The 13,760-nt window shown below is 44.4% G+C and overlaps 1 protein-coding gene across 2 annotated transcripts in view; it reads right to left on the reverse strand.

The window, feature by feature from the left end:
- Positions 1-6,091: 6,091 nt before the first annotated feature.
- LRRC20 (leucine rich repeat containing 20) overlaps positions 6,092-13,760 on the reverse strand; it is a 69,639-nt gene continuing 61,970 nt past the window's right edge. For both annotated transcript variants that reach the window (XM_035138430.2, XM_035138431.2), the window contains exon 5: positions 6,092-6,928. In XM_035138430.2, coding sequence (XP_034994321.1) covers positions 6,783-6,928 — 146 coding nt within the window. In that variant the 3' untranslated portion in view covers positions 6,092-6,782. The remainder of the gene's footprint in view (positions 6,929-13,760) is intronic.

The following is a 13,760-nucleotide window of genomic DNA, read 5'->3' on the forward strand; positions in this document are numbered from 1 at the left end:
GCAACTGAAATGCAGAGGAATACTGTACGTCCATCAGGCATGTAGCTGGGTTTTCCCCAGTAAAAAAAGAAGAAGCACACAATGGGGAATTCTACAGTGGATTTCTTGCTGGTCAACTTGACATTTAACTAGTTTGCTTTTCAAATGCCAGTTGAGAGCAGGCTAGTATGACCGCTGATTAATGACCTTTTGCAGAGCTTTGTCTAGGCTAGGAAGAATCATTTCCCCAAGAACTTTCGGTATTTCTGAAGAGTTAAGTTCCCTCTGTGATAAGAGTAGAGTTTGGGGGTAAAAGTTGTTGCCTACATACGGACAGGAGTGCGGGAGATGAGGGAAGGCTGGTGCTGTTGGCTCAGGGACTGAGCCTGCTGCATCCAATTGGGGGTTAGCTTAGGGAGGCTTGAGCCCACTGCCCGCCAAGAAACACACCTCCTCCCTTTTTGCCAATTTCTCAGTGAGAAGGGTCTGCAGAAAGGGAAGTATTGCGTCCTGGACTGGTATTGCTGAATATGATAAGGAAAAATGAAGAGGTGAAAGGTGGGATCAAAACAGTATAAATCAAAAGCCTTTGCAGATGATTTAGTACTGTATTAACTTTACATGCTGTACTGTTTTTAATATTCGGTTGGAAGCCGCCCAGAGTGGCTGGGGAAACCCAGCCAGATGGGCTGGGTATAAATAATAATAATAATTATTACTACTACTACAGAATCCGGAGACCAGTGCAGTTAAAGCACTGGAAATAATTCAGGAATTTGGACAGCTTGCAGGGTTTAAATTGAATAAAGTGAAAACCAAAGTATTGGGTAAGAATTTAGCACCAGAAGAAATAAATAGTCTACTACATGAGGCCACAGGTTTGACGTTTGTTAAAAAGGTGAAATACCTGGGAGTAAATATAAATACCTGGGAAAAATATAAATTTGTTCAAAAACAATTATGAAAAATTGTGGAATGAAATCAAGAGGGATTTGGATATATGGTCAAATTTGAAATTATATTTGATGGGCCAAATATCTGTGATAAAAATGAATGTATTGCCAAAAATGTTGTATTTGCTTCAAGCATTACCTATTGTTGATAATCTAGGATGTTTTAAAGAATGCCATAAGGTGTTATCAAGATTTATCTGGCAGAGGAAAAAGCCAAGAATTAAATATAAATTGTAAACGGATACTTTACTAAAGATAGAGGAGGTTTTTCCTGCCAGACTTAGTTATATTTCGAAGCAGCAGCTTTTTGCTGGATGAAAGAATGGTTTTTACTCAATAATACCGATGTATTAGATCTGGAAGGTCATGACAATGCATTTGGTTGGCATGCATACTTGTGGTATGATAAGACTAAGGTTCACAAAGGCTTTAAATGTCATATTATTAGAAAATCATTATACAATGTGTGGAAAACATATAAAGATCTGCTAGAAAGGAGAACACCCAGGTGGATTTCACCTCTAGAGGCTAAGACACATAAAAAATTGAATTTGCACACCCCAGACCAAATATACTTCCAATATATTTCCACACCAAATATACTTACTGAAGAATATAATTTGGCCTGGCCTTACTTGCCATGTTCTTAATACATGATTTTATTGCACTGGCCGCACATTACAAGCTGTAGAATGACTGAGAAGTGAGTGATGATTCTGAAATGCAGGGGTGGTGGAAAGCTAATCTAAAAGATGTTTATTATTACACTGCAGCCCCTCAGCTGCTCTTCACCCTGTAAAACTCACCTTTGCAGTAGATGTGGGAGTTAATAGTGGTTCATTCATTCCAGATGCCATCCCATAATTGTAGGGGGTGCAATTTAAACTTGAAGTGCATCTCCAACATACTCATTTTCTAAAGCACGAAAGAGCAAAACTCCTTACAGTCAAATTTTAATCGGTGGAAATTCAGAACCAAAGGGTGGGATAATGATTGCTTGACCTGACAGCGTAAACCTCTCCGCAAATAAAGCCAAATAAATGCTCAGTAAACTATGGACGCGGGTGGCGCTGTGGGTTAAACCACAGAGCCTAGGGCTTGCCGATCAGAAGGTTGGCGGTTTGAATCCCCGCAACGGGGTGAGCTCCCGTTGCTCAGTCCCAGCTCCTGTCAACCAAGCAGTTCGAAAGCACATCAAAGTGCAAGTAGATAAATAGGTACCACTACAGCGGGAAGGTAAACGGTGTTTCCGTGTGCTGCTCTGGTTCGCCAGAAGCAGCTTTGTCATGCTGGCCACATGACCTGGAAGCTGTACGCCGGCTCCCTCGGTCAATAACGCGAGATGAGCACCGCAACCCCGGAGTCAGTCACGACTGGACCTAATGGTCAGGGGTCCCTTTACCTTTTAACTATGGACAATGAATAATCTCCCTGCAAACTTGTGCAAGCCAATCGGGATGAATGCTAACCAAACAGGAAATGACCCTGGTATTTGTTTCTGGTTTTGTGGCTTTATTTCGATTTATGTACAGTGCCTAGTTTACAGTTTCTTTTGCAAACAATAAATAACAATTACAGAAAGCCGACAAAATCAGTGGCACGCTGTTAAAACTCTTGGGGTAAATCATTTAAAAAACAAACAAAAAAACCCCTCAATAAACTAAAGACTAACATTAGGAAGAACTTCCTGACAGTAAGAGCTGTTCGGCAGTGGAATTTGCTACCAAGGAGTGTGGTGGAATCTCCTTCTTTGGAGGTCTTTAAGCAGAGGCTTGACAGGCATATGTCAAGAATGCTTTGATGGTGTTTCCTGCTTGGCAGGGGGTTGGACTGGATGGCCCTTGTGGTCTCTTCCAACTCTATGATTCTACGATTCTGTGACTATTGATGGTGGGAAGTGGAAAACCTGCTGTTTCCTGAAGGTGTTTAAACTCACTGTGCTGTGGAAGATTGGGGTTATTTGCATTTTGCAGCAAACATTTCCCCCAGGGGTTGCATGTATAGGACGAAACATTCATAGAGTCCACTTGGGCAAAGGGTGTTACACAAAATCAAGTCCTATAAATGGTAGGAATGAGGTGTTTGCTCATTAGGCACCCTTGAACACAGGGCCAGTGGAAATATAGTAGCTTCAGCACACAAATCTGAGGTGGCCCAGTGAGATCCCAATTCTGCACTGTGTGGCAAGCGTCTGAATAGGGCTAGCATACTGCACTTTCTTTGAAAAGTCACTCCTGAGAATACATGCATTTTTAAAAGTTCAATTCTGTTCATTTGTGTCTGAATGGGGACAATGGTTTTCCTTTTCCACTGCAGGCATTAAATAACACAAGAACCTTAGTATTATGAGCAGTTGCAAATTACCGCTGCTGTAAAGGGCATATAGTTAAACGTAAACTGAACTGTCACAGATAATGGGCAATATCCAACAAATTTTTCCGCTAGCGCAAGGATTGTACTAAGGGCAAGAGGACCCCTCTTCCCCCCCAATCGCTGTCCCCAAATCTGCTCAAGGAGGTTAGGGAGCCTCCAAGAACAAATTCAGGGGGTGGCAGTGGGATACTTCACACAAAGATAAATGTGACAATTGAGGATCACCCTTGATGCGGCTGATTAAGTGGACTTCTGCCCACAAAAGCTTATGCTGAGATGAAAATTGCTAGTCAGGTGCTGCATGGCACTTTTTAATTCATGAGAATATCTGTGTGCTTTCAGGAATCCTATTTTTATATGTTGTGTGTGCGCGTGTGTGTTATAAATCTTCCTTATCACCTCAGTGTCTACAGTATTTCATTAGGCCCCCTGATCCCAATTTGTTTGTTATTGTCCTAGAGAAAAAAACCTCCCTAAAAAAACCCCAAATGGGAAACAACCAGAAAAAACAATAGACCTTTCCTCTCCGGCAGCAACGTAACTGATGAAGGACCTTCAACAGGGATAGGAAAGCTTTTTCAGCTCAAGGGTTGCATTGCCTTGAGGGCAACCCTGTAGGGACCACAGGCCTGTGTGTGAGGCTCAGAGACAGATGTGGGCAGAGCCACAGATGTGATTCTTCCCTTTGTACAGTAGGCTACATTCCAACCTTGCAAAAGCGAGAGGTTTATCTCTATACTGCCAGGCAGGTGAAACTTTCGCAGTTTAAGGACCCAATCGAGCCAGGCAAAAGCAGTCGAGAGCGTGGAGCACGAGTCAGTAAAAATCAGGGGGAGAAATGTTGTAGCTTGGGGAGCTTCCTGAGCGCTGGATAGATTTGGCCCTCCAGACCTGAGATTCCTCCCCATTGTCCCTGAGGAAGCAAAGGTATAAATGAAGAACCCCCCGCAAAACAGAGAAGTGGAGCAGTAGCCATGAGCTCTTCTCTAAAGCATGCCGTTCTTTCCCAGAACTGAACTAATGTAGTGTTAATGCTTCCTCCATCATCTCTAAAATGGCACAGTCAAAACAGTCTTGGTATCTGATCTGGAAAGCAAGCAGCCAGCCCCCATGAAACCAAGATAATGGATACAGCACTGTGAGATAAATTATGTACACCCCCCAACTGCAAACATAGAAGCTGTTTATCTGATGAAAGATTAGAGTTTTTGCACCTCTCCATTTGGCTGTGCCCCAACCTCTGCTGCCGCTTTTCCTTCTCTGATGCCTCCACCCAGATCAGCTCTTTATCTATCTACATTATCACTATCATTTTAGTAGTATATAGAATTGCTTTAATTAAGGAGTATTGGGAAGGTTGGAGGGGGAGGGGTAGCAAAGCATGCAGGGTTAAGGGGCACTGGATACCTGAAGGAGCGTCTCCACCCCCATCGTTCAGCCCGGACAATGAGGTCCAGCTCTCAGGGCCTTCTTGCGGTTCCCTCACTGCGCAAAGTGAAATTACAGGGGACCAGGCAGAAGGCCTTTCGGTAGTCACACCAGCCCTGTTGAATGCCCTCCCAACAGATGTCAAAGAGTTAAACAACTTCATAGAAATCTGAAGGCAGTCCTGCTCGGGAAGCTTTTAATGTTTGACGCTGTGTTTTACTTGAAAGTCTCCTAAAATGGCTGAGGCAACCCAGTTGGATGGCAAGTTATAAGAAATAAATACTACTACTACTACGACGACGACGACGACGACGACCATTTAGGGATGGACCGATCTGTCAGTTTCTCCTGCTTTCTCATTTTCAGAAAGTATGGATTGGATAGGGCTGCACGAAAATGCCAACGGAGCGAATGTCTCCCCCATCCTTGGCCATTTGTAATATGATATTGCTCCGAAGCTAACTCAGGGGAAAGTTATCTGTTCATACACACACATTCACCCACCTGCCTTGGAATAAGATGAAATTAAAGACTCAGGCTTAAGGGCCTAACAGCACATTATATCAACCATGTAACAGTGAATCATGTTTTTTGAGATTGCAAACAGATGCAGAAAGGAGGGTGGATTGGTTGTTATTGCTTGGCACTGTAGCATGAAGGGAGAGGAGGTTTAAGCCTTCCATCCCCACCTATCATCTCGGTAAACAGGTGGGTACACGTGTGGACTTAGAGAAAACTACTCAGGGCAGAGATGCAGCAGTTTCTCCCGCCTTTCGAATCCCAAAGCCATCCCAGTGCTGCAAAGTACTTCTTCATCTATCGCTATGAAGCTTGTGTTGTGTAGTGGACCAGATTTCAGAGGATTAGGCTGTTTATTTGCCAAAGCAGGAAGTCTGTCAATCACATGCTGAAAGGGAGAGGGGAACAACAGCCTGTGGGGGTTGCAGCAGAGGAAAATAATTTCCAAGAAAATCCCATGGCTATAGTGCTGAGAAAGAAAACAAAGAAACCCCAAGCTGCAACCTAAGGTCAAGTCACTATGCTCCAACTAATCAAAACCAGAAACTGAGCACATGCAGCATTTTAAAGGGCTCTTTCAAAACCAAACAAACAAAAAGCAAGCAGCTTCCATAAACATGGGACTCTGTGGAGGAAGGATGAATCTGGTAGTTTTCCACTGACAAGCACATAGCAAGGCTTTCCCCATGCTTAAGGGCAGTGTTTCTCAACCAGTGTGCCTCCAGATGTTTTGGGACTACAACTCCCATCATCCCTAGCTAGCAAGGCCAGTGGTCAGGAATGATGGGAGTTGTAGTCCCAAAACATCTGGAGGCACACTGGTTGAGAAACACTGCTTAAGGGTATAAGCAAAGGGGTACTCAGCCACTCACAGCTCAACATGAACCCCCTTCAGCCAAGGGTGTGTGGGTATATGAGAGAGAGAGAGAGAGAGAGAGAGAGAGAGAGAGAGAGAGAGAGAGAGAGAGAGAGAGAGAGAGAGAGAGAATGGGATGCAGAAGGAATAAATCGCCTGAGAGATTTTGGAATCTGCTGCTTTCACGTTGCACAGGTCAGCAAGGTGGAATCTAGACACGTATAAAAAAACGCTGTGAAACTGTTTTTAAAAACAGGTTGGGCTGAAATTGCCATCAACCTTATCCAATGGTCAGGGACAATGGGAGTTGTAGTCTAGCAATATCTAGAGGGCCACACGTTCTCCACCCTTAAAATATTCTGTTCACACCTTTGTCAGTCCAGGACTGGAGAGACCGTTGTATGTCCTAGGAAAGCTGAGAAAGAGAGCCGTTTTTCTTTGCAGGCACGATGTGCTTTCAGTCTATCCACAGTTTAGCAGAGATTTGGTTCAGCAAGGACCACCGTGATTTGGCAGGAACATCATGCTTCCTGCTCCTTTGGAAGCCCACGAAACCTAACACATGCAGGAGCAGCGCAGCCTTAGGAAAGCATCCTAGCTCAGCAAACACTGCCTTCTCTTTCCCTTTACAGCCATGCCTGATTACAACTACATGCCCCAAAGTCCATCGCGTGTCAGACTCTGGGGACAGCTGGTGATGTCAGGAGGTCAAATTTGATCAGAGGCCTGGCGATCACTCGGATCTCGTCATTTACAGGGTTTGACTTGAGGTTCACACTCTGCAGAGACTCCATGGTGGCCAGCTTCTCAACAGGCACATCTGTAGCGAGGAAAAAGAGGGATGAAATCAGTAACATCCGAGCCTGAATGCCAGCCACCAGCATGTTAGACATGGATAGCAGACATTCTCCATTAAATCACCGTAAAAGAAACACAAATACGATTGGACACTTGCTCAGCCAAATGCTGTGAAAATGAGGCATGTATTCACAATATTAATTTATTTAAACGGAGCAGAGAGACGTACTAATTGGCAAACAGGGCTGCAGCTTGGTGGTACAATATAGGATTTGCAAGTTCGTTCCCTGGCGTCTCCAGACAGAGACAAAGGCTCCTGTCTGAAATAATAATAATAATATAATAATAATTTATTATTTATACCCCACCCATCTGGCTGGGTTTCCCCAGCCACTCTGGGCGGCTTCCAACAGAAGAATAAAATAATCGATTAAAGATTAAAAGCCTCCCTAAACAGGGCTGCCTTCAGATGTCTTTTAAAATCTGGTAGCTGTTTTTCTCTTTGACATCTGATGGGAGGGCGTTCCATGGGGCAGGCGCCACTACTGAGAAGGCCCTCTGCCTGGTTCCCTGCAACTTGGCTTCTCGCAACGAGGGAACCGCCAAAAGGCCCTCGGCACTGGACCTCAGTGTCCGGGTAGAACGATGGAGGTGGAGACGCTCCTTTAGGTATATTGGACCGTGGCCATTTAGGGCTTTAAAGGTCAGCACCAACACTTTGAATTGTGCTCAGAAACGTACTGGGAGCCAATGCAGATCTTTCAAGACCGGTGTTATGTGGTCTCAAGGGCCGCTCCCAGTCACCAGTCTAGCTGCCACATTCTGGATTAGTTGTAGTTTCCGGGTCACTTACAAAGGTAGCCCCACGTAGAGCGCATTGCAGTAGTCCAAGCAGGAGATAACCAGAACATGCACCACTCTGGCGAGACAGTCTGCAGGCAGGTAGGGTCTCAGCCTGCGTACCAGATGGAGCTGATAGACAGCTGCCCTGGACACAGAATTGACCTGCGCCTCCATGGACAGCTGTGAGTCCAAAATGACTCCCAGGCTGCGCATCTGGTCCTTCAGGGGCACAGTTACCCCATTCAGAACCAGGGAATCCTCCACACCTGCCCGCCTCCTGTCCCCCACAAACAGTACTTCTGTCTTGTCAGGATTCAACCTCAATCTGTTAGCCGCCATCCATCCTCCAACCGCCTCCAGGCACTCACACAGGACCTTCACCGCCTTCACTGGTTCTGATTTGAAAGAGAGGTAGAGCTGGGTATCATCCGCATACTGATGAACACCCAGCCCAAACCCCCTGATGATCTCTCCCAGCGGCTGCATGTAGATGTTAAAAAGCATGGGGGAGAGGACAGAACCCTGAGGCACCTCACAAGTGAGAGCCCAGGGGTCTGAACACTGAAACACTGAAGAATCACCTGTAGTCTTCAAGGTTTTCAGATCTGGGATCCACCTTTAGCCCAAACCTGTACTGTGGCAAGGCTCTATCTCTTCCTTCACAAATGACTGTAGCTGGTGTGCCAGCAGGAGCTGGAAAGAAGCGTTCTCTACCACTGATGCAACTTGGGCCTTTAGTAACAAAGGTGGATCAAGAAGTACCTCCAAGCTCTGTACCTGTCCATTTGATAAAAATGCAGCCCCATCCAGAACAGGGCATCTAGTCAGTTCCCAGGCCTGAGAACCACCAGTCCACAGCACCTATCTTGTGAAGATTTAGTAAACCACTTTAAGGGTGGTGGTGGTTGTTACAATCAAGCCATGTATAAATCTTATTAAATAAATAAATTCAGCTTCCGTTTATTGGTCCTCACCCAGTATATTACTGATTCCAGTATTTCGTAAGCCTTTTTCAATCAAGGCGTCTCTACCTGAAGCTCGTCTAGCCAATTTCTGCAGTGTCCATATTTAAAGGAAAGAGCCTGCTGTTTGGACTTGCACTGACAGCCCGGCAAGAAGTAAACAAATGAAAGTAACTAGCCAAGTTAACTGGCTAATGTGACTCTAGCGCCGTGGGGTGCAAAGCCCTCTGCTGTGAAATAAATCTGCTGTTGGAAAGCAGACTCAGTCTGGCAAGTGAAGGAAATAGTTCACATCACTGAGGGGGGAAAAACACACATGCTATAATGAGTTTGTTGCTGGCAGCTTCCTGCAAATACCTCACTGCCTCCAATGAAAAACATCCATAGGGCTGCTTTTCATTTTACATTTAATAACCCCCCATATGCATGTTTAAAGCTTCTCCCCCATGTTTTCGCTCAAAATGACATCAGATAAACCAACCCACATACACGGGGCTTGCTCCACTCACCAACTCCCAGACATTAATATTTCCCCTTTTGTGCAACTGCTAAGTAAGCTCTGGTTTCGCTTTCCCAACCCCGTATCTGAGGCCGCTTCTCTTTTATTCTGCAGCCCTGCTTTGCAGCCATTTTTCACCCCTATGCCCATGCTCAGGACCAGATTTAGGTTTGATGAGGCCCTAAGCTACTGAAGCTAATGGGGCCCTTTATATGTCCAGCTGTCCTTTGCCAACAACAAATCACCACTGTTTTTCATGTTGAATGTATGCTGTAGGGTAATTTATGGACCTAATAGGTATCTAAAGTCATTTGCCACTGTTGCTGTATGTAGGTGGGTTTTTTTATTAGCTTTTTATCTTATATTTTGGAAATGTACACCCACTTTTTTTTCTTTGAATTTTTTGGGGGCCCCCAAGAGAGTGGGGCCCGAAGCTACAGCTTGTTTAGCTTATACATAAATCCGGCACTGCCCATATTTCTCACCCCCCCCATTTTGTGCAACACCCCGACCTTGCACACAAACTATCCCCATGGTAACCTCCTACATCTTCCTCCTCTCCCAACTACTAAGCACCCTTGTCACCTTCCATTCAGCTATGTAGCTGGCATCCCCTCCTCTTCTCCAGAACCTCTCATGCCCCTGCTTTCACCTTCAACCCAACTCCCACACCTCCCTTCCTTCTGCACCCGCCCCTTGGCACCTCTGCCCCACCTCCACCCACCTCCTCAATTTTCTTAACTCTCCCTTGCACAAAGACCACCCTTATTTCCATGTCTTATCCTCTCTCCTATTCTGCAGCCCCCTTTGCGCGTGCGTACACACACATTCTCTCTCTCTTTCTCTCCATGTTGATATACCCTCCTGTATCTGTAAGGTGACTGCAAATCTCTTAAGAGTGAACCTGTCCGGTGTAGCTTGCCCAGTTAGAAAAGGTTTGGTTCAGCTGGTGGAGGATGCTGTACGTAAACAGGTGTTTGCTCCTTAATAAAGCATCACTTCTAAAATACGACATAGAACCTAGAACTTCGTGATGAAGGCAATACATGGTACCAGGAGTGAAATGCATGACTGTGGGAAGGTACTATGGGATATTTGAAGCTAACAGGATGGAGCTTTTCACAGCTAACTTCTCACAAACTTTGTTTCAAGCTAAAAAATTTTTTTCTTCCAGTAGCACCTTAGAGACCAACTAAGTTTGTCATTGGTATGAGCTCTCGTGTGCATGCATGACAAACTTAGTTGGTCTCTAAGGTGCTACTGAAAGGGGAAAAAAGTTATTTTGTTTCGACTACGCCAGACCAACATGGTTACCTATTTGTTTCAAGGTGTCATTCACACCTTCCCAGTGTCACCCCGTGCCCACTTTACTCACACGCCTGCCATTGTTTAAAATGGCCCCACCATTTTAAACTTTCATTTTGCTTTCATCTTCCTTTATCCAAACCTCTGCTGTTGTTTAAAACTGCCATTTTATTTTTTTATAATTTTTATTAAATTTTCTGTTTTACAACTTCAAATAAACATTTTACACACTTAAAAATATCTAATAACTTCCCTTATTCTATTTCCATTGTTCCTTTTGCATATCTTACATCCCTGCATCTTTTACAATCACCATTCCATTCGGTTTTCCACTACTGCATCTGTCAAGAATTATTTGCTCTGTTGAATTTATCTTAATGCTGCCAGTGTTTTCAGCTGCGCACAGTTATTTTCCATATACTCAATAAACGTTTTCCAATCTTCTTTAAATGTATGTTCTTCTTGCTCTATCATTTTATATACAAGTTGTGCATATTCTGTCAACTTAAATTGCCAATCCTCTTTAGTTGGGTAAAGCCGCCATTTTAAAAGCTGCCTTCTCTTGTGCTCTCCTCCTCACCCCACAAACTTCATGCAAATCCAGACATACCCATGCAGAGCTTGTCTGAGGCCTTAATGTTATAAACTCAAAGAAAAAAATCAGGTCTCCCTGGCTTGCTTAGTCCTCTAAAGTCTGGTGGGGGGGGGGGGCTCTGCACGGGTTTGCCTCCAGGGGCAGGGGCTGTGTGATAACAGTCTTAAGTTTTTATGTATATAGGAAGATATAGCCTCTAGCTGTACTCAGATATCTATTTAGACTTGCTAATTTCTTACTGCTTCTGCTATCTCCCAGTATTCTAACAATGAGAACTGAATTTAAATACAGTTAAGGCACTAGGGGAAAGACCATTGGCTGATGCAAGCTATAGTCCTCTATGCACCTACCTGGAAGTAAGCCTCTTTGGCAGCAAAGAATAGACGTGAGTAGGATTGCACAATTACTAAGTGTAAACAAGGCCGTCTGCGGAGAAGTTGGGGGTCCATCACATGGATACTCCTCCAACTCTCCTGCTTCATGCTCAACACACACAGGCAGAGGAGCTTACTTGTAATGAAGAAAGAGATATTGATTCGGGAAAGTAGTGCTACAGACTTGGCAGCAGACATGGAGTTCAGGAGTTCAAGGGTTCAGAAAGCATACAAGGTGTTCAGATCTGGATGGAAGCAACCAAGATGTCCCAAAGAGTTTCCACACCCAGCTTCTAAAGAGAAGATGCTTCACTCAGGAGACTTGCTCGCTTTGTAGGAATATTGTAATTACAACCGTGTGCTCCTCTGAGGTGGGGGCGGGGGTTTGGCTGCCATCTGTGGAGGCAGTGCCTGGTTCTAGATGAGAACACTGTACCCTCTCGTTCAGGCTCTGCTCGTTCCCTGCTGCCTCCTCTGTTGCCTTGGCTGCCCAAAGCCCTCCCCAAACTCCAATGAGACTCTGCCCTGCAGGGAGGTTGGAAGAAGAAGCTGGTATCCCTGCTCCCTATTCTGGGGAGAGCCAGTTCTGTAAGGTCCAAAGGCTAACTTTTGAAACATGCTTTTATCATCTCATTGACCTTGACACAATTAAGGTGACACAATGAAATGCACCTTGCAGCCCTTCTTCTTCCTCTCCTCTTCCTCCTCCTCCTCCTAGTTCAAAATAAAATAAAGAATTTGAAGGCACCCAAAGGTATGTGAGGGGACAGATGACTGGCTTCATAGGCCTTTCATTGCTCCTTCATAGGAAAATTTGCACATTAAGGCACAAAGCTCAGGTGATGGCTTGCTGTTTCTTCAATGCCACAATGGAAAATAAGGCAGAGAGGGCTGGTTGTTTGTCTGGGGAGAAATCCATAAATACTCTCTCAAGGTTTTTGTCTCATTCTGGCAATGTCAGTTTGACTGCACCCATAGGCATTGTAGATTTTATGTTATTTACTCTAGATAGGCTATGTGGCATAAACAGTAATGGATTATGTCCCACATTTTCCTTGTAGTAAATTATGTTATTTACTTTGTATGTTAGTTTGGCATGGGCCTTTGGACAACAAACACATGTGACCCAACCATCGCTTTGATAAAACCAAGTGCTTTCACCACCAATCAATCAAAACCTTTATTGGCATCATTTACAAGCATTTAAAATAAATAGTCCAGTGCGATCACGTCACCAACCCATCAGTACAGTCACTTGCCAAAAGGGAGGGGAGGCCAGCAATCTATTTTACCTCTGTGGGTCTCCTACAGGGGCAGGATCCTGTAATGTACTTCGACAGCAAAAGATCAAATTGAGGAACTCAGCCACAGTCCTGGTACGCTCCTGGTCTCTCCCCTGTAATAGGAAGTGTGTAACCTCTATCTCCGGTTTCCAGTTTGGAATACATAGTTGATCCAAGTATTGCTGGCGGATATCAGCATACATTTTGCATTCAAAGACCATGTGAGCCAGAGTTTCAAAGTGCTTTGACTATCCTTCCCCCTCAGGTTTTCTTACTTAAAATACTGCAAAAATGAATTAGAAAATAAACAGATACAGGATTGCTGGCTTTAGATTTGTTGTAGAAAAAAATGGGTTTCACTTTTGTAGCTCAACTCCTCAAGGAGTCTCCTATGTCCATGATCCGTCAAAGAAGAATGGATAGAGGCAGGAACCAGTAGAAGGAAAGCAAGAAAGATCTTTATTTTCCTGTTGCAACAGAGTTACCTCCCTACCCCCCTTTCCAAGGAGGTGATGACCCAGAACAAAGGTGTGCAATAACTTTTAAAGACTTTAGAAATGGCCCAACCCCTTGGCTAAAGACAACCCCAAAACATCACACATGCATCACAGACAGAGACTGTCTACAACAGAAATTTTTGAGAGTGTGGCTTGTCCTTTGTTTGTCAAGATACCTGATAATGTTTGGTGATCACCAGTGCTTTTTTTCCTTCAAAAATGTTTAGGGGTACTCTCATTTCCCTACTCATATTGAAATACTGCCGCTCAATGAGGCCAAACTTAGATTCACAAAATGTTTAGGGGTATGCGTACCCCTGAGTCCCCCCAGAAAAAAAAACATTGGTGACCATCCCACTTTGGCCAGTCTGGGTTATTCATTTGAAATGGTAATTGGCACAGCTTGATTGCAACAAGACCTCTATGTGGTTTACAATATTTAAACAGATTTAACAAAGATTCAATGCCATCCTTTCAGAAAGAAAAACAGCTTTGG

Source organism: Zootoca vivipara, chromosome 5, assembly GCF_963506605.1.
Source record: "Zootoca vivipara chromosome 5, rZooViv1.1, whole genome shotgun sequence".
Taxonomy (NCBI): Eukaryota; Metazoa; Chordata; class Lepidosauria; order Squamata; family Lacertidae; genus Zootoca; species Zootoca vivipara.